Raw genomic sequence first — 26,054 nt, forward strand, 5'->3', positions numbered from 1 at the left:
TCATAAAATTGCAAAGTTTCTGTAAGGCAAAGGACACTGTCAATAGGACAAAACGACAACCAACAAATTGGGAAAAGATCTTTACCAATCCTTCATCTGATAGAGGGCTAATATCCAATATATACAAAGAACTCAAGAAATTAGACTCCAGACAACCAAATTACCCTATTAAAAAATGGGGTATAGAGGCTAACAAAGAATTTTCAACGGAAGAAACTCGAATGGCCGAGAAGCATCTAAAGAAATGTTCAGCATCCTTAGTCATCAGGGAAATGCAAATCAAAACAACCCTGAGATTCCATCTCACACCAGTCAGAATGGCTAAGATTAAAAACTCAGGTGATAGTAGATGCTGGCGAGGGTGTGGAGAAAGAGGAACACTCCTCCATTGTTGGTGGGACTGCAAGATGGTGCAACCACTTTGGAAATCAGTCTGGCGGTTCCTCAGAAAATTGGACATAGCATTACCCGAGGATCCAGCTATACCACTCCTAGGCATATACCCAGAAGATGCTCGAACATATAACAAGGACATATGCTCAACTATGTTCATAGCAGCCTTATTTATAATAGCCAGGAGCTGGAAAGAACCCAGATGTCCTTCAACTGAGGAATGGATTCAAAAAATGTGGTATATTTACACAATGGAGTATTACTCAGCTATTAAAAACAATGAATTCGAGAGGTTCCTAGGTAAATGGATGGAACTAGAAATTATCATCCTGAGTGAGGTAAGCCAATCACAAAAGAACACACATGGTATTCACTCACTGATTATTGGATATTAGCCTAGAACCTTGAAATGCCCAAGATGCAACTCACAGGCCACATGAAGCCCATAAAGAAGGAAGACCAAGTGAGGGTGATTCGGTCCTTCTTAGAAGGAGCAACAAAATACTCAAGGGAGCAAATATGGAGACAAAGTGAGGGACAGAAACTGAAGGAGGGGCCGTCTCAAGACCACTCCACCTGAGTATCTATCCCATGTGCAATCACCAAAGGTAGATGCTGATGTGGAAGACAGGAAGTGCATGCTGATAAGAGCCTGATATGGATATCTCCTCAGAGGCCTTCAAGAGTCAGACATATTCAGAGGCAGATGCTCACAACTAGCCATTGAACTGATCATGGGGTTCTCAATAGAGGAGTTAGAGTGAAGACTGAAGGAGCTGAAAGGATTTGTGGCACCATGAGGAGAGCAACAATACCAACCAACCACAGCTCCCAGGGTCTAAACCACCAGCCTGGGAGCACTTAGGGAGGGATCCAGGGCTTCAGCTGAATATGTAAAAGTGGAGGGCCCTGCTGGGCATAGGTGGAAGAAGAGAACCTTGACCTCATGAAGGCTGGATGCCCCAGGGGGTGGGAATTTTGAGGGTGGGGAGGTGGGAGTGGGGGGGGTAGATAGAGGTTACATCCACAGAGAAGAAGGAGGAGGGGCGAGGGGATTGGGGGTTCCGAGGGGGTGGTGGGGGATGGGGTAAGGGGACAACATAGGAAATGTAAATAAATCATCCAATAAAAAAAAAAAGAGGCATGGTTTGCTTTGGAATTTTGCATCTCAGTCACAAAATACACCTTTATAAATTGCAGCACATTACTGTCTAAACAGCAGCATCTTTTTGTGCACATACTAACAGTGGTGTATTTTGTAATCCATACTGATCTAGGTTTGATGAAATAAGGTCACGGGGTCAAAGAAAAGACAATTATTGTATATGCATTTTTTTTCCATGAAGGAAAATATCAGACAGTACAAAGGCTACCTGTCTGAAGATTGTGTTAATCTCTTCTTCAGCAAGTAATTAAAAATTAAAGGTTGCAAGTATCCTAGAAAGAAGCACGTGCCTCTGGAAGCCCAGTGTAAGAGTTGATGAACTTGAGTCCAGCAAGCCTGGCTTTGACAGCCTGGTGATGAGGGCACAGGCTGCAGTGGCCACAGGGAACCACTCTGTGTTTCTTCACTGTGCTCTGGTGCTTTCTAATGCAGATCATCTTTCACTGCTTCTAACCTGTCTTGTGAGTTTCATAGAAGACAAAAATACAACTATTTTCTAAAGCATAGATAACTCCCTCTTCTGCCCGATGGCCACCAGTGTCTGTAGCTGTATTTGGAAAGGTGATAAGCGGTTTATCATTTCCACTGAAGACATCTCCTTATTAAACGAGACTTGTTTCTTAAGCGTGACATGGTACCAGCTAGAATCAGGCTTTTGCTGAGCATCACAGGAACTGAAAAGCTGTACTGCTCATAAACACACTACAACGTCCCACTTGGCTATTATAATGTTTAATTTATCTGATGTCTTGACTGATTTCACACTTACATATGAGGAATTTCATATTATAGTCACACTAATATTTTTAAATCTCCTTGCAATGCCATGACAAATAGGAGAAAATAGATTTTTTTGCCACAGACTTTCTTTAGAAGAAATTAAAAACAGACATTTCTGCTAGCTTATATTACTCTCTATGTTTCTCATGTACATGAGCATGTACGTACACACACACACACGCACACACACACACACACAGAGAGAGAGAGAGAGCAAAGTAATATTCTCCTGTCGAGCTAAAACCATCTTATTTTGATATATAAACACATATCACATAATTTGTATCTTTAATCAACACATCTAATTTGGCTAATGCACATGGGTGATTGGGTGTCTATGTGCTAATAACAGTGTCTGAATGCTAATGGCTGGGAAAAGCTAAGTGCCTGAGAATAGACTTGGATTGACGATGAGCGTTTGCCTCATGCCTTCCCTAGAACTGTTTGGTTTCACCTCCATTTAACCTTGACATTTATAAAGAAAATCTAAAGGTTTCATAAATAGGAATCCAGCTTCAACACAAAGCCAAATGCCAAAAAGCCCTACACAAAAAGTCCTATGGGGAAAATATTCAAGGCCAAGCAAGAGCATCTTTTTAAAATTCTTGGCACTTTGACCTTACTACAGAAAGATGGCCCCCCCAAAATTAATGAGTCTAAAAGAACTCCCAGCAGTAAAAGCAATGATATATATATATCATTGCTTTTGACAGTACACAAGAACCTCTGGCTTTACAGAAATGATAATGCCATGTTTATATAGTTCTGCATGCTTATAGAATTCCTTTTCAAATCATTTAGTTGCTGTACATAGTATATTCTTACCCAACTCTGAGATCCAAAATCACAAATCTCCTTCTCAAGGACTCTTTTTAAAGAGTCTCATAGCTATCAACATGGGACTTGGAAGAATCAAGCTGAAACTGGACTAGAAGCATCCTCTCTGAGGACTAGCTCGCACAGTATCTGAAGGTGCTAAGCAAGATGTCAAAGAAGAAAAGCCATCAACAGTTCTACCCACCTGTAGAATCTATGCAACTGCAACAATGACAAGTCTAGCAAGATAGCCTCATAGTTGTTGGAGGTGACCAATAGTCATCTAACTGGACTTCAGGCCCAATTAAGAAGAATGAATTTCATGTCTAGGGCTGAAAACCTAGCCAACTACCTGAGGCTAAGGATGTCATAAACCCTGAACAAGATCCTACTCCTACCACTTTCCTAAACCAGCATAATCTCCAATTTAATCCTAAATGCCTATCCTTATAGCTGGAGATAGGTCTAGCTCTCACCCCTCATCAAAGAAGCTTTTTCTTGCAACAGATGGAGATCATCACATAAAATCTACAACTGTTCAAAAACGCAGTGAACAACTGATCTTGGTGTGCCAAGACCCCAACTAGTACACTTATGATACCTAAAGTTCAGGGAATATCATGAAGAGGGGATGGGAAGATTGTAAGAGTCAGAGGACCAGGACAGCTGCTGTGGGATAAAGTTTTCTATATGTGACAGGAAGCTGCACACATGAAACTTTAACAATATGGACATCTAAATACGACGTGCAATAACACCACCAGCTGGCGCACCAAAGTAGGTGGAGAAAAGGATCATTAATCTTCATACCTAGGTTGAAGAGCTAGAGGGAGAGCCTGCCTTCTTCAGAGATGATAGGTTACCCTGATAGGTTATTGAGCCCAAAGTCATCAGCCTTAAACACATGCACATATGAGCCACACTAAATGAACTCAAAATGAACTCAGCAGGTTATACATAAAAGTAATAATTAAAGAATAGGCCATGAATTTCAGATGGAATTGGCAGGGGCATGGTAAAGCATGTAAATACAGCATTCTGATATGAAATTATTGTAAAAACATTTTTTAAGTTTTAATGAAAAGAATCTCATAGCATACAAACTATTTAAATTCAATTAGTTCATTCTTCCCTGAATTTATCTGACAGAAGAAATTCTCTGCAACAACATTTTGGTAAAGTTGTTTAAAAAAAAAAAAAGATAACCAGAAGACAGATTGAAGCCCACAGAACCTGGGGTCAACTCTGCTTTAATTGCCTGTAAATCTCAGAGTGAGTCATGTGCCCGTGGTTCATGCTTTTTAGTAAATGAAAAGGTGGGACTCTGTGAACTCTGGGGTCTTCCCAGGCTCATAAAATTTAAAATTTATGAAAATGAAAATGAGGGCTAGAAGAAAATGTTGGACACCACCTGGAGGTGGTGTTTCTAGGTGGAAACAGCAGCAACACTCTTCAGTCCCACTAACAGACCTTCCAAGCAGCCTGAACATGTGAGCCCAGCTGTAAAGCTATACCTCGTCAACAGAAATCCAGTTCAGATCAGGAAGAAGAGACTTAGCAAAACGAAAAGGGTAAGAAAGGACAGAAAACAAAATCCGCTGGGAGAGCATGCTGAGAACCAGTCTTCTGTGGAATATCAGTCTAAAGAAGTGTTAGAATGAAATGGCTGGTTCAGAGGTGAGACCAAGAACAGAGTCATGCACATGGCTGATTAATGGATCAACAAGCTCCTGTGGAGTGCTCGGCCAAAAACGGAACATCTATATCATTACCTCTGCCCCCAAGGCTCAGGGATTATCAAGAAATAGGGAACATAAAAATTATACGAGACTCAGGTCAGCAGGGAGCACAGTCAATCAGTCTTATGAGTGTGACAGGATCAACGCATTCGTTAATTTACAGAAGCTATGATTGCCTAAACAAGATAAAGCCAGTTATACCAGCATGGAGGAGGGAGGGAATCAGAGACCCTATCCCTAAAAGAAGAACATTGATAGTTGACAGCTACTAGGATAAGGAAGTGAGTTTGGATCCCTGGTAGGTTAACCATGTTAGGATAGAACAAATTGGACTTAGGAGGTTATTTTTTTTAAGGGAGGATATGAAGTTGGTGGGTGTTTGGGGAGAGGTGGATCCAGGAGGAATTAAGTGAAGTAGCAAGTAAAACAATTAAAAGACATTGTATGAAATTCTCAAATAATTCATTTTAAATAGTGTGTGTGTGTGTGTGTGTGTGTGTGTGTGTGTGTGTGTGTGTGTGTGGTGTGTGTGCTCCTTTTTTAAAAGAAAGAACAGACCCATGATTCCCAAGATTCTGCAAGCACAGTCACCTGGAGCAAAGAAACCATAATATACTGGATGAAATTTAAACTTATACCTCATCTTTTCCGTGTGACTCGGGTGGCTCTTTACAACTATTCTTAACTTTGCCTTACAATTTGCCTTACAATTCAGTAAAGAAATAATAAATAAATAAATAAATAACACGAAAAGTAGTTGAATGTAGTCAATTTTCCAGTCCAGAGTCCCTCAGGGTGCCCATATCTCAAGTCTATGAAAAGAGGAGGGGCTACTATGGCTGAATTCTCAGACTGTGAGTAAGGATGGCTGGTACTGACATCTCCAGAGTATAAAGTGGAGACAGGAGCTAGCTTGGCTTAGGGAAATGCAGAAATATGAATTGGAATACCTGAGCAGACTCCAAGACCAAATCAAGGGACAGGGCGATAGATTAACTCCCAGTGCTACTTTACTGTGTGCATATCTTTCCAAATATTTTTGAGCAATAACTTTATGTTATGAAATGGGCACAGGAAGCAGGAATGCTTAGCCAATGAGATAAATACATATAAACCCCTGAGATTGTGCCACTCATGTGGCTTTGAAGGCACTGATCCGAAGCTCATTTCGAGCAAAAAAAAAAACAAAAAAAAACAAAAAAAGGAAAAGAAGAATGAATGGCAGGAAACAATGAAGCAAATGGCAAGAAGCACAACTGGAAAGCTCATCTGGGTGCTGTAGTGTGTCCATCGGGCTGGCTTCAAGAACTGCAAAGAAAAATGGCAGCAAGAACCTGACACACTACTTATTCTTAAAGTCCCTTGATTAAAGATGTGTAAGAAAAAAATGTGCCTTCGCCTAGGGAAAAGCCACTAAAACTTAAACATAATGGTTTTTTAAAGTCTGGGCTACAATTTCTGTCCATTCAATGCTGTCCCATCTGCTTCCTCATAGACAGTGTCCCTATTTAATTTCTGAATGTCCCTGCAAGGTCCATGTGTTAGCTGCTTGGTTCCCAGAATGTGGCCACTGAGATTTGAACTGTTAGATCATGGAGATGTTTGGGGATGAGGGAGGATGGGGAGATGACTCAGCTGTGAGAGCTTTGAAGAGTAGAGTTTGAATTCCAAGAAATTCAGTGCTGAGTGGGCATGGCATCTCCTCTCAACCCCAGCCATGATCCCTGCCCCATAATTCCATATTCAGAGCAATCTAGCTAGCAAGACGGGTCATTTCAGTGTCCTGAATTTGATTGAGAGGCCCTACCTCAATGACTAAGGTGGTAGAGTTATTAAGGTTGATTACTGACTTTGACGTCAGGCCAGCCTCCACATGCATATGCAAATACATACATGTGTGCCCACATACATGCAATAATATCATATACACGCATACACTACACTACACTACACTACACACACACACACACACACACACACAATCAATCAGGGCCTAATGAGAGGTCTTTAGATCATCTTAGCTTATGCTTGAAGGGAACTCTGAACCTCAGCCTCTTCCTCTTCCCCTTCCTCTTTTGTATCCTGGCTATGAGGTAAGCAGTCTTTCCCACATACTCTGTCAAGACAGAATCAAAGATGGGGAAGAGAAGCTTGCCACCAGGAAACTGGCTGTACAGAGATCAATCCCAGGAAAGAATCCTGTTGCTAAAGTGTCCTGCCCCAGAGTGTTGCATGTGGAGGTCAAGGAAACCAACCAGGGGTGCCCTGGGGATGCTCCCTCCATGGCACTATGCTCTGTCTTGTTAAGCATTCACTTTGCCCCGCACAGAGTACTCTACCCAATCAGAGCTGCAGTTCCCATCTTAGAGAGAGAATGAGTGAAGGCTCCTGCTGCAATGATTGCAATTATTATCACAAATATAATCAAGCACTAATGAGAAATCAGAGGTGGTAGGATAATGAAGGGCAATTGCATATTATGAAACATTGAGTTAATTTGAAAGTATATGGTACAAAAATATTAATAAAGCCTCCAAGTTATGCACAAAATTCAAAATTATGCAATTTCAAAAAGGTTGCTTGATTCATCGCAGGAATTGTTTAGTCTCGATGCTGTTATGCAAAGTGGGTTATAGGGCATGTTTACACACTCTTGCTTGAGCCGGTAAACAGAAATATCCACTATCAGAAACACTATTGTCAGATCTGTGAGGAAATTAATCTTAATTATCTCAGTCTTGAATTATGTAAATTCTTCAAAGATCTATCCGTTGCATAAATAGCTTTCTCTGTAGAAGAGAGCTTGGAAGGCATTTCAGTAACCAACAGTAGTAGTTTTAAAGACATAGGGGTGAGAAAGAGGTAAAGGAGAGAGAAAATGAAAGAATAAAGGAAGTTTGAAATAGTCAAGAAACATAGGAAGGGAAAGTGGACTGAAAACCAATAATTGCCAAATACTAGTGTTCCTTCTCAGTCTCTGGCCATGATGAATTTTTGTATATTGCTAGTGAGATGGAGAAAACAAAGACACTGACATTCATGGAGCTAGGGCATAGAATATTTACATGCTTTCAAACATCCTGGATTATCAAAACGTGTCCTCCAGAATCTGTTGACATTAAAATTCTTTGCCTTGCCAGCTGTGAATTCTGCCAGTGGCAGGTGACAGGTAGGATTAGGTTGGAATTTATTTTGCTTATGGAGGGCAGGGGGCACACAAAGGTGCACACTCACAAGCTATACCATGTGTGTGGAGGTCAGAAGACTACTTGCATGAGTCAGTTCCCACTTCTATCCTGTGGGTTTTGAGTATCAAACTCAAGCCAACAGTTTTAGTGGTAAGCACATACGCCCACTGAGACATCTTGCTGGCTTGATGAATCAAACTTGGATGATCACAGATAGGTCTATAGTCTGTTTTTTCAGAAATATCATTGCTTCATAACATGAAGGTACATAAAACTACAGCCCCATAGAAAGAGGCTCAACCAAACAGGATACCAGATTGAACACAGGGAGAGTAACTGTTGATGTTGATTTTTTAAAATATTTAAATGTGTATCAATAATTAAGAGAAAATGCCTAGAACAGTAGCAGTAGTATATGTGGTGGTATGTGTGTATTTCAGCAATTGAGGAGAGGTAGATAAAACAAAAATCATTACAAACTCAACAAAGAGCAGAGAGAAACAGAATCCAAGAAATATAGCAGCAATAATAGGCCCAAATGTTTCACTAATCATAACAAAAACACCTGCTTTATAGCCATCACACAGAAGCACAAGCTGATGATGATATGGTAAGTTAATTAAGACTACCTATGTCCTCCTTATAAGAACCACATTAAAGTGAGACTAAGAAGCTAAAAATAAGGTGGCACAGCCCCTTATGAGCAACTACACTGGCTGCTGCTGCTGGGCAAATGGTAACCACTGTTCCCTACCTACCCTCCTCAACAGAAACTGTGCTTCAATATTAATTTCAGATCTTAAAATGTACAGTGAGGTGGGACATTAAAAGAAACACACACAAAAATTTATGTTGTCAAACTAAAATCCACAAAGCACCTATAGTCACACAAAATAGTTTCAAAATTCATAAAGCTATAAAGTTAGTAGACAGCAGGCACAGATGGGAATCATTCATTGGCCTAGCAGAATTGTTAACGTGAAAGACATTCCTTCAAAAATGATTGTCATTTGCTATGAAAGTAGGGACTTGGATTTTAGCCATGGTAAGCTTAACTAGTACTTACAACAAGAGGCTACATAAACAGAGATTAGACATCTTTAAACATTCACAAGAGATTTAAAATATGGGTCAGACTTAAATATCTCAGCTCCAAAAATAGAAATTATCACACAATCCAATGACTCTTGAAATCTAAAGCAAAAGATAAAGTGCCAGCCCATAAAAAACAACTGAGAAACTCTGAAGAGATCTTTCAGTTACTTCTGAGTAAAAGCAAAAGTTAAAATTAAAAGTGCAGATTTTTCAAAAGTAACACTGATAATGGCATTGTATAACACAATCTTTGAGATGTAGCCTTAGTGCCATTCAAAGATCTTTAAAGTGACTATCAATTTAAGTTATCTATGATCCAATTGAAGTAATCAAAAGTAAATAAACATAAACATACTAACATATAAAATGATGGAATGTAAAAAACAAGTGTGAGTGTAAAATAGGATATTAAATTATCTGTCACTATTCTAGTTCCATTTCAGTTGTTGAGATGAAAGACTCTAACCTAGGGAGGAAAGGGTTTGTTTCATCTTATACTTCCAGGTCATAGGTCATTAGGTCAGTCAAGGCAGTAGCTCAAGGCAGAAAACTCAAGGCAAGACTGCGTGATATTCTGTGCAGTGTTACCTTCAGCAGGGAACTCACCTCCACCAGGAACTCACTCTCAGGCAGGGAAGGGCAGAGGAACCAAGGAGGATACTGGTTCCTAACTGTCTTGCTTACTAACTTCCTGGTATAAACCAGGACCACCTGCCCAGGGATGAACCAGCCACAGCTGTCTGGATTCTCCTGCATTCATCAAGACAATCCCGCCACTGATGTGTGCACAGATTGACCTGATAAAGACAGTTACTCAACTGACACCCTTTGTAGGTGACTCTAGTTAAAATGAAAATTGGCCCTTTAGATTTAAAAAAAAATCACAACAATATAAAATTGATTATAGTCGAGCAAGTTTGTGCAATTAAAATGATTTGTACAACAAAACCAATACTAGCCTTTTAGGAGAAAGACTGTGGGGCTAACTAGAGATGATGTGCACAGATTAAAATAATGACAGCTGCATCTAGAACCAGACTACCTGGGTTTGGATTTTTAAGTAAGTTAGTAAGTAAAGAAAAAATTGAAAACGTAGTCAAAGATATAAGACAAAAACTATCATTAGGCCTGTTTTGTATGATTTTTTTTCTTAGAAAAAATGTGAAAGCTACTTCAGAACATAGAAAAGCATTGAGTATTTATTTCATTCTGTTCAACTATCATAGACTCCTCTCCACTAAAATAGATTGTAAAAATGCGCACACTATAAACACACACGCACACACACATTCAAAAAAAATCAAAACTGTGAGTCAAAACAAACCTTTCATCAGTTAACGTTGTCCCTGGAATTTTGTTACAGCAACAGAGAGTTAACTCAGTCTTCTGCAACTTGCTTTTTCTCTTACCAGTTTGACTCAGAGATCTCATATGCCAATGTGTGCATGAACCTTATTTTATTTAAGAAATGAGTAACTACATAGCGAATGTGAAAATCAGACTGTTCTAAATTTCCTTCTGATGAATATAGAAGTGTTAAGTTTCAAACCCAGGATAAGCAGCTGAGGTGCCCTGGGGTGCCTATTTAACATATCAAAATGGACCTGGCCTCCAGATTCTCCCAGTATTCTCCAGTGCCTACCTGTTACATGGCTGGCATACTCCATCCTTTAGCCTGAACTTTCCAACCCAGGGGCTAGGCTGCACTTTCCTATCTATATAATCCAGGCATTTTGGTTACCAGCCCTTTATGTACATTTGGCCTCCTGACTGCTGTGCTTGGCTTCCCTCTCTCCTTTTCCCTCCCCCACCCCACATGGTTCAAAGTCATGACCATTCTGGACTCTCCGAGGTCTGTCTGCCTCTGGCTAAGTTCTCCCACAAATCTATAATGAACTTTCTTCTCCATCATACCTAGGAGCAGTTATGTCTTTTCCTTTTTATTTCTTTTCTTTTTTCACTCAGGATATAGTATGGTTAACTGAAAAAAAAAAAAGCCATAACTTTCTGTCTTTCCCAACATACATGCAATGTGATAGCACAGCTTCCTGAATAGGAAGAGGTGAACAGAAAAGTACAGAATCTCATGAAAGAGCTAACTATTCCCCCATCTCTTTAGCACAGCTTAAAGTAAGCCTCTCAGGTGCATTCCCTTGGCCAGGTGATTGAAATCAGTCCAGTTGGAATGTTAAGCCTCTACCCAGACCAGAAATTCTGTGCTTTAGACCAGAAGGAGTTTGGTTTTTTTTTTTGATTAGTGGGCCTTTATTGCTACTCTGACTTTGAGGATCACTGAGCTACTGCTCACACACTTTCTATTGGAAGGTGAAAGACAAGAACATTCATTTTTGAGTGTGGTGTTTGCTCAGTGACCTGACACACTTGAATCCTTTTGAATACTAGTTTCCTTGTCTACAAATTAAGGATGTGCAAACCTTCTAGCTGGTAAGACAATAAACAGAAAAAAATATGCTGATATCTAGAACACAAATAAAATATAAGACAGTATATTAAAAAAACCCTACATACTTTAGGAGGACAGTCCAGCCTCATAGAAGTATGTCAATAGCATCAACCCTTCCTGTACTTTGTTAGCATCTGCTCTTATTTGATTGGAGGCAACAGTCAAGCCACAATCATAAGAAATCAAAATGGCTTTATAGATTTGAGTTTTTAACAAAACCTATATTTTCACAGCTTTTTTTTTCCCTTTTAACTTGGCTTAAATTGCCTTTCCTGAAATCAATACACTGCATTTACAGTGATACTTTAGGGGGAAAGGGACAATGGCTTTTTTTTTTAGGATCAATAACAAATGACTTGATTCTTATCCAGGCAAGACACATCCAGATTAACTCTTGAGAGCTAAGAGAAGCCATCCTCAGAGCTGAGGCTCACCCAAGATTCTCTCCGATTTCTCAAGACTCAGCTTCTTGTTACTTTGAGGGCGAGAGGACAGAGAGAATGAGAAGAGAAGAAAAAACAATGGAGAGGAAGGTAAAGAAGAGAAAGGTCAGGACGACATGCAGAGGTCAGTCAGAATCAGGTGCACACCCAGCTTAACCTTTAACTAGGTCTGTGATCTACAGTCCACCACTTGGTCTCCTTACATTTCCATTTCCTACTTTGATAAAAGATTATGAGAAAATATTCTAGCATCATAGGCTGTCAATTTTTTTTAATTGCATGTATCTTAGGTGAGTGCTAAGGACTAAATGTGTCCTCTAAATAGACCGTGCTAGAAATTTAATACTCAGCGCAGCAGTAGCAGTAGTGAGAGGTGGGGCTCACTGGGATGTGAGGACAAAAGACTAACTGCATTCTCTGTCTCTGTCTGGGGGCGGGAGGTGTATGCCTAATATAACAACAATGTGAATGTCTCCATCAGTCCTAGGCAAGTTCCTTAGCTTTGACTTCCCCCAGCCTCCGGGATTATGAGCCAAAATTTCTGATCATTATAAATTAGCCAGTTTCAGGTATTCTGTTATAGGAATGCAAAACGAACAATGATACTAAAGGCTGTTGAGCCAAGGTTGAGAGCTACCACAAAACAGTTTCTGAAGTGAATTCTGGAAGTTGAAATTTAATAGTCTTTTTTCACAAAACATCATCTATATGTGACAATGAGACAGAGGAATGGACAAGAAGAGAAGTTTCACAAGCACCCAGCCATAAAGAGACCTCAGCAGACCCACAGGAAGCTTGGAGGCTGGGATGACTTCCTCACAGCTGAGGTAAGGTACTTGTCCTTTGCACTTCCAAGTGTCAGTCACTGGATATAGGCTTTCTCCACAAGAAAGAATAAGTCTAGGGGAGGCAGGACTCTTTAAGGAAAAGTCTTCTGACCTATCAGCTCAACACTGGCTAAAGCTAGAGGGTGAATCCCAGGGTAAGTAAAGCAAACAGTAACTGGGATAAAGAAAGTCAGGGTATTAGATTGCAAAAGCCAAAGAAGTTCCTACTTGACTAACTGCAGTGTCTAAAAATGCTTCCCAGGGTATATATAGAATGTGCTTAACAAATATTAGTTAAATGAATAAAAGATGCTTCATAATGATTATCTACTATTATTAATGAGTCCTTCCTGATCTTCCTGATATTCATCAGTTAGTTTCTTTTGGCCCTATCTTATTTTACTTGTTGAATGGCAGTTTCCTCTGACTTGAAACATTCCATCCTAGAGGGAAGCACATTAAGATTTAGAACATTCTAAAGACAGGCTCCTTAAGATTTAATAACTCCTTTGTCTCAAGAAGCCCCAGAAACAGACCCTGTCAAAGCCTTTCCTCCCAAGGTTATATATGTAGTGAGGACTGCTAAGGAGACTAAGGCCAGCCTAGGTCAGCTGCCTAGAAGAGATTCTATGACTTGTCATGCTGTCATCAGAGAGGTTCAGAGGTAATGATTCTCATGAGTGGTCAGGCATGTTGGGGTATGTGTTCAGAGATATAGCTTCCTTTGAGTTATCTCTGTTCCTGGAAGTAACCCCTCATCTACATTCCTGTAAATAATCCCAATAAAGTCACTGCTTCAAGTATCTTCACTGCAAGTATCTTTATTTTGGTCTGCTCTCGGTTCCCTATCCAGGATAAGTAGACATTTTATATTGTTCTACCCAGAAAAAGTGGGAACTATCAGCACTATCTTATGACCCTACCATGTGCATATTTAATTATATATTAATTATATGTTATATAATTATATTATATATGTATATATATTAATTATAAATGCTCCTGCCCTTCCAAAAGCATAAAGGATTCCACAATGTTATCTTCTCAGATAACATTAATCACTCTTCAGCTGAAAGGGACATTGTAGACTGAATCGTGTTCTCTCTGAATTTCCTATGTTATAGCCATGACCCCAAGTAGTTCAGAATAAAAGATATTTAGTAACAGACTCTAAACAGAAACCACTAAGGAAAAAATGGCAGCCCAACAAAATCTGACTTGCTACTCTATAAAAAGATAACAGAGAGGAGAGATGCCAAGGCTATAAGCAGACAGATGAATGACCATAAGAGGACACCCCAAGAGAGTGGCCATCTACATCTTATATTTCCATTTTGTACTTTGATAAATGACTATGAGAAAATATTCTATCATCATAGGCTGCCATTGGGCTTTTTCCAAATTTTATGTATTTTAGGTCAGTGCTAAGGACTGAAGGAAAAAAGGTCTCAGAAGAAAGCAAATCTATTAATAGCTTAACTTTGACCTTTCAGCCTTTATAACTATGACAAGCCAATTTCTACTGTTTAATTCAACCAGTTTATGGCAATTTTCGTGACATCTCTAAAAACTGAATGTAAGTCTTGAGAGTCTTCAAGGCATTTTGAGCAGGGAAAAGCCAAATTTAAAGTCTGTCTTTCCAGAGATGAGGGAGATAATGCCTGTGTTAATATATAGGACATTGGGAATAAACACTTGGGCTAAGAATGGAGGCATCTTTTTCATAAATAGCTTTCTAGTATATTATTTCTGTCACTGTGACCAAATAAGGGACAGTAAGTACCTTAAGTGGGTGCTGATGTAGAGCATAGCTCTGGTTTCACAGAAAATAAGGCATATTGTGTTATTAGTGACCAAGTTCCAAGAATATGGATTCAAGTTATCCTGAATGAGCAGTTACACTGTGAAAGCAGTTTCATGGGTTTTTATCATCACAGACAGAACAGAAGAAAGTTATAAATTAATGCATTCACCAAATGCATTGGTGGGAACATTGGGTAGGTGATGATAGCCAAACAAGGAAGTTTCTGCTATTGGCTGTAGATGTTATCTAATGACAGACTTAGCTTTTGGATTGATGAGTCTGTTGGGTCAGACTGTTCTAAATTTAAGATTTAATTTAAATCTAAGGTCAATGCATTCTAGACATTGTACCTGATAACTGAAGGGCCATTTGATTAGATGCGCAGCTGCAAGATAGGGGATATCAAAGTAAAAGGGGGAGCTAAAGATAATTTTGGCTCAAGATTCACAACACAGTCCAACTCTTCACAATTGTGGGAGATCTAATCAGACAACCCACCTACAAAAGCTTTACCATAAGTGTGGATGTTCAAGAAAATTCCAGTTAATAGGAGGATTTACTTCAGCTCAAGGTTTAAGATGATTCAGTCCGCTGTGCTGAGGAAGATATGGAGACACCCTTGGAACTTTCATGGTAATGGGAGCATATGGAGCCTTGATCACACAAGATGCAAAGAGCAACTGGGATTGGGAGCGGTGCTGGGTTGTACTTTTTTTTTCACCAACTGGCCTTTATTTACTTCTTTTAAACGCTTGCAAAAATAGTGACTGTCAATGGTTTGCCTTGGCTTTCATGTCCAATGGTCCATCTCTTATAAACAGCTGTAAAATAATGTCTAAAACTAGTGCACTTATTTGGTCATTTGATACAGATTTCCTTCTGCATATAAATAAGCCACAATTTCCTTTCTAGCTTCCTTTCTGTTGGATGTACTACATTCCAGACACATAGGCAAAAGCTAATGGATGGGTTGTACTCTTAAGGTTCATCTAGCAACTCACGTCTTCCAGCTTTGCCTCACTCCAGAAGTTTCTACGACCTTCTAAAACAGCATCACCAGCTAAGGATCAAGTTCAAACATTTGAGCCTACTGGTACATTTTCCATCTGAACCATGGCATCTCTCCTGCCTTTTACTGGTATTAGGTTAAGTATTTCTCCAGTACAGCTATGTAGAAAGCCTAATCCTCCCAACACCCAGTACATTCAGAATCACTTAATCTCAACTAGCTCTCTCTCAGACTGAAAATTGCACAAGGTCTAGAGTTACCCAACTAGGGGCCAGAATGAACAACTGCACATAAACCAACTATTTACAAGTCATCTTCTCCAGTTGCTCCAGCTCAGTCCTGAGTGTCCTACATTATAATTCACCAGCTATCAAACTTTTTGAAAATCACCTCTGCTTTACACCCTCAGGGCACAGATCCCAACAAATAGTAGAAGGTAAATAAATATTGATTGATGAATGGATTGGCTGCTTAACTCTCAGAATAATAAAGGGAAGTTTTGATTTTTCACATGCAACTTAGCAAATCTTTGCCAACTACTTCCATATACCAGTCCATGCCCCGGTGCTGGGTAAGAAGCATGAGTGAATATCATCCCATGACCTTAATCAACCATAAGTGTCTAAAAGGAATGAGTAGGCAATGTAAAGTTTCTGAAACACTAAGGGAGTAATCATATGAAGGACAAATTTCATATCAAAATTCAAATGCTCATGCCGTTAAGACAGTGGTTATTGTCAGTGTGGATGGTGCAGGACACCTAAGCACAAGAGCATGGGCTTCAAGGAAACCATATTTTTTTCTTGTATCTGACTTTTTACAGCATTTTGACCTTCAAATACCAGGGACCAATCAACCCCAGGACGCTGGAAGTTCTGTAACATTCTGGATCACTTACAGAGTTAAAACATTTATACTTCATAGATGCAATGCTCTACAAATAGTCGAGCAATTTGAGCAAAATGTCAAGTTGATAGCAAAAGGAAGCACAGAGAACAAATTCAGTTGCCTTGGTGATGATCTCCCACCCCAGTCTTCAATACTATAATATTTTTTAAGCTATAGGAAAATAAATAACTTGGGAATAAACCAATATTGGGCTGAATTAGGAAAAGGTCTTAGGAAATTTGGGGAGGGGATGTTCAGGGACACAAGATAGTCATGAAGAGGTAAGTCTTAGATGGCAGGTGATAGTGACTGTAGAGCCATGATTCTGAGAACATCTTTATTTCCACTGTGAAGTGACCAGGAGAAGCAAAAGGTTTGGAAATAGAGTCCCCCTGAGGTTCAAATATGTGCTTGAGTTTTATTTTCTGCACTGATGAAATTCCTAGCTCCCCCTAAGTAGGAAAATCTAAGAGTTCTCCAACAAAGAAAATGTATTTCAGACTTCATTAGGACCAGCAGACTCTCACTAGCTAACATTCAGTTTTAGTCATTGTCTCCTCACTAAGAAGATGATTCTTACCTTTAAGACTCCGTGCTTTTTAAGCTTCCTATTTTCATATGCAATTTTTCATATTTTAATATGCAATATTAAAAAAAACTAAAGCCACAGCAAACTTTAGGTTATATGTTTCTCCCAAACATTTTCCTAACCAAATCTTCACTCTCTCCGAAATGCCTTTTTCCTCACCCCTTGAGTCATTGTTTCTTTTATAAAGCCAATGACACCACACTGTCACATGTCAAGATACAATGATGGGGTTCATGGGAAATAATTCATAAAAATTGTATGAGGCACAAATGTTACATTTTATTCCCTCAAGTTGCCTGTATTGCTCCAGAATCCTTTTTGTTTCCAGCAGGGACCCAGGCATCTCCAGCCTCCGGCTTCTAGTCACTGATCCAGCAGATGGAAAATTACCAACAACATTTGGAGGACTTGATTTGTCTGTTGCTTCTTTTTAATTTCCTTGGTCATGGATTCTTATGTGGTCTTTGGAATTTAAAATATTCCCAACCCCTCTGTTTTGAAAGCAAAGAAGATTGATAAAATGTCATTTTTGTGCTATGCACGGAATTATTCCATGAAGGAATACTCAGTACAAATATGTCATTTGAAGAAGTTTGTTACAAGTGTGCAAAGGCCCAAGTACAAAAGTCTATGTAGTGAAGTTGGGTTCAAAACCATTTGTATTCCAGGCAGGAATGAAGTGTGCCCTGATTGCTGAGCAGTTGACACCTCGAAGGAGCTTAGGGAAGGGAGTCGACTGTTTCATTTTAGCATTAAGCTTGAGGAATGTGTTTTATCTGACATGGCTTAATGATTCTCACTGATTGTAAGCACATCAAAACCTCTCTTTTGGAAGGAGAAAAAAAGTTACCTGTATTGCTCAGTATGGGACAGGATGAAGGACAGAAACTTTGAAATCAAACAGCTCTATGTTCAAGTCTCAGGGCCCATCACTCACTTTATAACCAGCCCTAAGATGCTTAACCTCTCTGAGTCACACATGCACACTGCCATGTCTGTGTAATAATAATTTATTTATGGTGTTTTCATAAGAATTTTATGAGCTTATACCTCTACCATGCCTGGGAAGACACATTTTTTTTGATAGATGCTAGAAATGATGTTTCTAATGATGATGGTGGCAGTGGTGGTAGTAGGGTACTGATGATGACTGGATGAAAATAAGGTCAGTAGGGATGATGGGAAAGGATGAAGGCCAGCTTTCTATATCTATCCATCACTTCGTTCTACCTATGAAAGCTGAAAACTCACCAGCTATTACTCATCTGTAGAGTCCCACTTTATAGACCTTCTTCAATTCAGGATTTGAAAATCATGCCTGAGAACCAAGCAGCAACCAATTCTGGATGAGAGAAAGTCAGGGGTCTTTTTCAGCAATGCATCCCCAGAATGATGCATTTGTGAACCCAAAGCATGTCTCCCAGGGTCACCACACAGTCCTATTGACGTACTGGGGCTCCTGTTTTGGTTCAGTCCAAATGTTTGCTGCGATCCAAACCAGTCAGCAATTTCTCATCTGGCTAAGACACAGAAATTTCCCTCAGTATGATACTGTTAAAAACATGTCCTCTGATGTACTAACAACTAGAAACAAGACTAGAGGTGTTTCTTAAACATAAGATCTCGTGGGGACAGAGGGATTGAAGAATTTGGGGTATGAAGCATGTGGTAATAAATGTCACCAAGTTGGAAACAGTCTAAGCTGGTTCCCAGAAACCAGGGGCCATAGCTCAAGGCAGAGATCGACAGTAATTAAATTGCTGAGAAGCAGACAATATGCATGAATCTGCTGTCAAGCCCAGCTTTTGAATTCGCTTTCCAAATCTCATCTCGACAACATCTTTTCTCATCTGAATCCCCTTCTTCTACCCAGAGATCTCAGGTCAGTTCAGTCTGAATAAGCATAATGATTGCCAGACTTTTATTTGTTTGGTTTTTTTTTCATGTTTGTTTGGGTTTTACTCTATGCCACAACCTTCTGTCTCTTCATTTCTGCCCGTTGCATTACCCGCCTCAGGAAGGAAGAAAGAAGATAGCTGTTTGGCTGGGGCTGTGGAACTCTCTGCTTTGAAGGGTCGTTGGGTGAGAGATTTCTCTCAGTTTCCTCTCTGTTAAGACGGATTTGAAGCAGAGCTTCTGTGACAAGCCTCTGGAAGCCAGTGCTCAAGCACATTTTAGTCACTAAGCCAGCCTTTTCATTCGCCCTGCCTGAGGACCTCACTGGAGATCACGCAGTCACAGAGTGTGTCCAGAAAAGTACATTTCAAATTTGTCACCCTGAAGGAAGGAATAGGAAGTGTCAGAAGAAAGCCCAGTTTATGGTGCAAATGCCAAAGGAAAAGGAAGAATTTTAAAGCCACATGCTTTCAAAATCCATAGACAAATTACCCAACGTGCCTTTTAGTAGCAAGATTAGCTATACATTTAAGGGAATTTTCAACTCGTGGATCTGATATCAATCAAAGCACTAACATAGGAGATCCTATGTTTGGAGAGCTTTAATCCCCCCAAGCCTTAAATCTTAGCAGTGAAGAAATAAAAACAGAGCTGTTCCCCTACTTACAATGTGGTTATGTCCCAGTGACCCCATCATAAGCTGAAAATACAAATCAAAAAGCACTTAATACTGCCAAATACCACAGTGCCTGGCCTGCCTTGCATATGACCAGAGAACTTAGATTGTCTTATATAGTTGGACAAAGTCATCTAATGTAATTTCATCTTATATGAAGGTGTGAGATACCGTGTAACTTGTTCAAGATTGTATCACCAAAACACTGTTGGCTGCTGTTTGTTTCCCTTGGTGATCACAAACATGAGGGAAGCTGTCACTGGTGCTGCCTAATACCATGAGTGCCATACCACAAGCAACCTGGGAAAAGGCTCAAACTCCAGAGTGGAAGCATGATTTATACTGAATATGTACTATTTGTACACCATCATTAAGCCAAAATCTCATAAAGTAAGCGAAGTTTGGAATTATCTCTGTTAAGGAAAGCCTTTGCTTTGAGACGTTCTGTAGTACTGACATTCTTCAGCCTTCTGAGTCTAGAACTATAGCAATCCAAGAACTCGGGAAGCTGTGGCAGGAGGTTTGCCACAAGTTTAGAGTTAGCTTGGGCTACATAATGAGATACTATCTCAAAAACAAAATCCAAGTCAAGAGAGTCAGGAACCCAGAGAGGAAAGACAATGAGGGAGCATGGGAGAAAAGAAGCCTGGTAGATAGACTTTCCTCTACACCTTAGCGTCTGTTCCTCTTGATGTATTCACTGACATTACACATGCATGTGACAAGAGACCATGGACCAGCATAAGTGAATCAACAGTGAACTGTGAAACAGATGCAAGCTCTATTTATTCAGAGGTGGTATCTGTATCACAGTATCACAATTTATTCAAAATTAAGATTAAAGGGGAGGTTAGGATGTAATTGAATTGGTAGACTGCTTGTCTCACATCTACAAGGCTCTGGATTCAACCCAAGTACCACATAAACCATACATGATCATGTATACCTATAATACCAGCACATGGAAGCAGGTAGAAGGAAGAGGATCAGAAGTTCAAGGTCTTCCTCAGCTATATAGCAAGTTCAAGGCCAACTTAGGCTACATAAGATCTTGTCTCCAAAAGAATACCAAAAGTAAACAGAAATCCAGAGTATCATCTCATAGAGAGACTTACCTCTGTTAGAGGTTATATATTTGAGTTGTCTGTGATATTTTTCTTTTTTTTTTCAAAGAATATCTCAAAATTACTATTGCTGAAATAATCAAATTCTACATTAAAATATTACCAAACACCATTACATGCCAGAAAAGAATAAATAGAAACCATGGCAGATCAATAGCAGCATCACAAAGCATCTTTACAGTTCTGCACTGCGGCTGGGAGAGCCCGCAGCCTAGGAATATACTGTGAGGTTCTGTGTCTCACACTTGCTTTTGACTCCATATTCTACAACAAGGGAAGGGCAGTGTGAGGACAGCTCCATTCTCTGCATAGCTTTAAATGCCCTCAGCACATCTGAGGAATGGAACCAGAATGGCTTTGTCAGATTGGTCCACTGGTCCTTTTGCCAAAGTGTTAAGGAAAACAATCAACAATAACTTGAACTGTGTTTAGACAGAAAAGGAAAATAAGGCTGCGCTTCACACAGAAACTTGACACTTGAACTGCCGAGTTCACTAAAGCGGAGCCTTCTGGTAGGATCTGGATCTGTGCGGCCCGGCCTCTGCATCGGCGTGAAGTCTCTTCCACCAGGGCCCAGCGGGCCCTACCCAAAGAGCAGTGCTTCACTGGAGTTTGCACAGGGCAGGACCAGGGACACTTACCGGAACACAAAGACATCCCAGAAGTCTTAAGGCCCAAGCGGGGTGCTCATAGAAAATATACTTCACTTGAACAATACCTTCCAAAGAGTCAACTTAAATTCTGATCCTTACAACCTGAAGCTACTCTGTGAGCTGACATTAAGTTCAGAGCTTCTAGGGGTAGAGGAGGGAGGATGAGGGCTCCACTGAGCTCTGCTGCAAGGCTGGTGGCTCCTCCCCAGGCCTGGAAAGCAAGCTGACAATCAGGCAACTCATTCCACACACTGGCTTATAGCTGATGAAAACTCCCACATAACTCAACACAATGGTCTCTTGTTGTTTTGTCAAACAAAGGTCTGCTGGTGATGCTTCACAGTGAAACCTCCATCATCACTGAGAACGTCTCTACAAAACAGCCTCAATGACAAGGCTCTCGCAGGCTCCTCAGAGATCCATGTTCTACCTAGATGTCCCGTGAGGAAGCCTGCTTGTTTTGAGGTGGACCCTCTCCCTTCACACTGCCTTCACTGCAGTCATAGGTTGTGGTTGTCTTTGTTCTTGGTCAGAACCTGCAGGTAAACTTCATGAAGTGTACTGAGGAAGCCGGAGTCATTCTTTATTAGATGTATCAGTGTGTCCTGGAGCTGAGACTTGCTGAGAATAATGGAAGGCTTTCTCTGATTTTCTGGTGTTCCAACAGTGAGGGGAGAGGAGGAGCTGGCTTTCCTCTCTAGGTCTGTGGACCTGGGAACTGTTTGCTGGAACACACTGGGGGACAGCAGGACCGAGGATACTGCTGTGGTTGTTGCAGTAACCAATGGAGGGCCTGCAATCGGGATGGCACTGGGTAACACCTTAGGCTGGGCAGATACTTCAGGATCCTGGTTTTGCTGCATAGACTGGAGGGTTGGAGCAAGCACCATGTTGCTCAGGGAGGCTGAGACTGCTGCTCTTACTGCTGCTGTCTTACAGGAAGGCTCTATGAAGCTCTCAGGGGTGGCCAGTTGGCCAGCTGCTGAAGAAAAGTTGGGTGCCATCACACCTTTTCCAAGCGGCTGTGCCTGTATTTGGTCATGCTGTGGGGTCAACCTGAGTTTCTGGAGCAGATCAACGCTTGGGAGGGCTGTGCCAGCTGGATTTGCCAGGCTCACCGGGGTCCTGAAGGGGCTCTGACTAGCAACCAGACTGCTGTGGCTTAGCTCAGGGACTGGCTGGTTCAGGAGTGGAGATTTCTGCCTAGGTGCGGTCTTTACTGCTTGCATCATGGTGCTATTCCGAGGTAAGTGGGGAACTTGTGTGATAGTAGCTTCGGCTGGCAGAGTGGGGCTGAGGACAGGGCTCAGTGGGAGCGTATAGCCTGGGGGATGCTTGTCACCCGACTGTGCAATGGAGGCGGGAGTAATCAGCACCGGAGCACTGACTTCAGGCTGGACTGTGTGGTGAGCGGCAGAATGGACACCCAGGTTTTCAGACTGAGGGGCATCCCCTGACTGCTCAAAGGGGAATGGGAGGAATGAGCTGGGCTCTTTCTGTGGTGCATCTCCCAGCAGCTTGTCTGTGTCTTCTGGCTCTAGACCTAGAGCTGTTGGTTGCTCCTTTGGCAAGGAGGTTCCAAATAACTCTTCTACTGTCAGATGTTTGTGACCAGATGGAGCAGACTTATCTTGTGACCCAGAGGGTGTCTCTTCTAGAGTCTCGGTGCTTCCCAGATTGGAGAGCTGAGTGCTTGGCTGTAGCCCAGGACTGGAGATATTTGAGCCGCCCATCTGATTCCTCTCATACTCATCCTTGGCTCTGCTCAGCATCTCCAGGATATCTATGGGCCGCTGGTCGCTGCAGCCATTGGCCTGGCTGGGACTTTGTTTATCTCGAGCAGCCTGCTGGGAGAGCCGTGTCTCCTCTTCTACCACATCAGCCATGAGTTTTGCTATGCGGTGACAGTCATTCTTGTCATAAAACCAGATACTGTATATTGACAAACTTGCATTTCTATACAGAAGAAATGGTTCATGGAGCTGAAATTCCAAATCTTTATTCACTGGTTCAACCAGATTATGCATGTTCAGTCGGTTGACGATGGTAAAGCCATGGTAAGGTGAAGCTGACCTTCGGTATACAAATAATGTGCCTTCTATATCTGTCTTCTCCCACTGGTTGGCTTTGGGGCAGAAAGTGTACAGGGCGACCTGGCCCGTGAGGTCTGCGATGCTGGTGATATAGGGGTCGTGTTGTTTCAAGGCCGCCAGACTCATCTCTTGCTCAGCTCGACTCAACAACTCCATCTTGGATCTCAGAGCCGAGCCCCTCCAGCAGGGACAGACTGTAGAACAGGAAAGTGCCATCCAGGCAAAGTTCCCCCAGCTCAGTCAGCCCTCCCGATATTTTTCTAAAGTAGCAGTTATCAACCTTTCTACTGCTATAACCTTTTAATACAGTTCCTCCAGCTTTGGTGACTACCAACCATAAAATTATTTTTGTTGACACTTCATAATTGTGATTTTGCTACTGTTATGAGTCATAATGTAAATGTCTATATTTTCCTATGGTCTTAGGCAATACCTGTGTAAAGATCATTTGACTCCCAAAAGGGGGGAGGTCATGACCCAAAGGTTGAGAGCCATTGTCCTACAGGATCTCTTTGCAGAGACCAAGCTCACAGTTTAAGAGATAGAAAAGGTGGGCAGCTGTGTTCTCCACTCCTCCCGTCTCTATGGCAGGGATTGAGTTTCCACTGCATCTGCACAATATGGACATCACAGGAGGTATCGGTCTACTTCTGTCCACTTCCCTCACTGCCTAGTCCAGGAGAGAGAGCAGACAGTCCATCTGATTGGACACTTTGATAAGGGAGTAGTGTGCACATCCAGCCACACCTCTGTACAGGGGTTATACTTTCTGTTCATCCACCAGGGTGAGCTTCAGAGATTCACCCTTATTCTGTATGCAGGAAGCAAGAGATTAAAGAAAAGGTCCTTGGTGGCCTGACATCTGCATCTCATTATCAACTCTAAAAGAAAAAGAACTGTGACCACCATTTTGCTTTTTAGTATTTAACTTGGTAAAAAATATGCTTAAGACAAAAATATGCTATTTTAACCATTTTAAAATGAAGAGTCTGCCAGTGCTAAACATACTCAGTGCACACTGATGGTGCCAAACACACTCAGTTCACATTGGTGTGCAACTATCACTACCATCTATCTCAACATCCTTTCATGTTCCAAACTGAAACTCATTGCCCATTGCATATAACTTCCCATTCTTCCCTCCCCCTCCTCCCTTTCTGTCAACTAATATTCTAGTTTGTGTCTGAGTTTTGCCTACTCTAGGTACTTTCTATAAGTAAAACAAGGGCTGGGTCAATTGTAACTGACTTATTTCATTTAGCATATTCTTGATTCTAGATCCTCCCAAGGGTTCCTGTGTGATTTTTACACAGACAAATAAAGGATTACCTCCTCTGATGTAGAAGGCCCATGTATCCAGGCATTTGGGATGTGGGGGAAATACTGAGCCACTCTAGCCATGTGACAACCTCATGCTAACTGCACAGATTGTAAGAACTCCACAGTAATTATTGTCACTTAAAATTTTTACCACAAATGTAACTCCTGTAGGTGGCTAAAGCCCTTCATAAATGGCACCATACTTAGGAAGCAACACTTGTTAATTGGTATGCTCTATTAAGAAGCCAAGGGGAGCTTATGCGACTTAGCCAGGCTTATTACTGCCACTGTAAAAAGTTACCATCAAGTTATAAATAATTCAATTGCATTATCTTCTAGCCCTGTAGATTACTACAGATAGGTCTCATTGAGCAGAAATCAAAGTATAACCAGGAATGCTTGTCTTTCCCACATACTCTTTGACACATGGCTCCTTTCTTCATCTTCAAAGCCTCACTCAAGTAATTTCTTTTAAACCATTATTTCCCTTATTTTTCTCCCTCCTCTACTTGTGAGAACCTTAGGAGAAATTATATAGGACACACTTGGATAACCCAGAGTCATCTCCTTATTTATAGCTTATTTATAGCTATCCCACGAACAACTGATAGCTGTCTGCTTTGTTACCAAGTATATTCATAGGTCCTAGGAATCATGATATGGATACCATTGGGGGAACATCATAGGTAGACATATAAAACAGTAAAGCAGGCCAGATATAAGTCCAGGAGGAGACATTCATTTTTATGTGAAAATCTCTTGGTTCTTAAACGTTAACAGCTAAATCAAACCTGTCTGCAGCAAAAAACAAAAGCTCCCCTCTGGAGGCCATGCTCAGAGATTGTGATCTATGTTCTCTGCACAGGAAGCCATTCTTAACCTGTACTTCACTACCACAAAGCAATCATGACATCTATTTGCCTCCATGTTTTGATAAATCCAAATGAACAAATATTGTTTATGAAACAAAAATTTATTTTCAACAGTTTTTTTAGAGCCTCAGATGGACACCAGACATCCTGGACATCCCTATGTGCAGTGTAGAGATCATTAATGGTAAAGCCAGTGGGCACTGGGCACTTAGTAAACACC

The 26,054-nt window shown here is 40.9% G+C and overlaps 1 protein-coding gene across 2 annotated transcripts; it reads right to left on the reverse strand.

Moving 5' to 3' along the window:
- Positions 1-20,938: 20,938 nt before the first annotated feature.
- On the reverse strand, positions 20,939-23,886 carry LOC114619495 (mRNA-decapping enzyme 1A-like). 2 transcript variants are annotated; one of them, XM_028765330.1, is made up of 2 exons: positions 23,290-23,878; positions 22,005-23,175 (listed from the first exon to the last, which is right to left on the reverse strand). In XM_028765330.1, exons 1-2 carry the CDS (start codon positions 23,856-23,858, stop codon positions 22,050-22,052), a joined length of 1,695 nt encoding a protein of 564 aa, XP_028621163.1. In that variant the 5' UTR covers positions 23,859-23,878; the 3' UTR covers positions 22,005-22,049. The 2 variants fall into 2 exon arrangements, with proteins under 2 accessions (XP_028621162.1, XP_028621163.1); XM_028765329.1 differs by having other exon boundaries at positions 20,939-23,886.
- Positions 23,887-26,054: the final 2,168 nt, after the last annotated feature.

This window comes from Grammomys surdaster, unplaced genomic scaffold (genome assembly GCF_004785775.1).
Source record: "Grammomys surdaster isolate TR1022 unplaced genomic scaffold, NIH_TR_1.0 150, whole genome shotgun sequence".
In the NCBI taxonomy this organism is placed as follows: domain Eukaryota; kingdom Metazoa; phylum Chordata; class Mammalia; order Rodentia; family Muridae; genus Grammomys; species Grammomys surdaster.

Bases quoted from the DNA above. Each gene is read 5' to 3' on its own strand.
- LOC114619495 (XM_028765329.1), bottom strand. From the start codon at position 23,858: ATGGCACTTTCCTGTTCTACAGTCTGTCCCTGCTGGAGGGGCTCGGCT.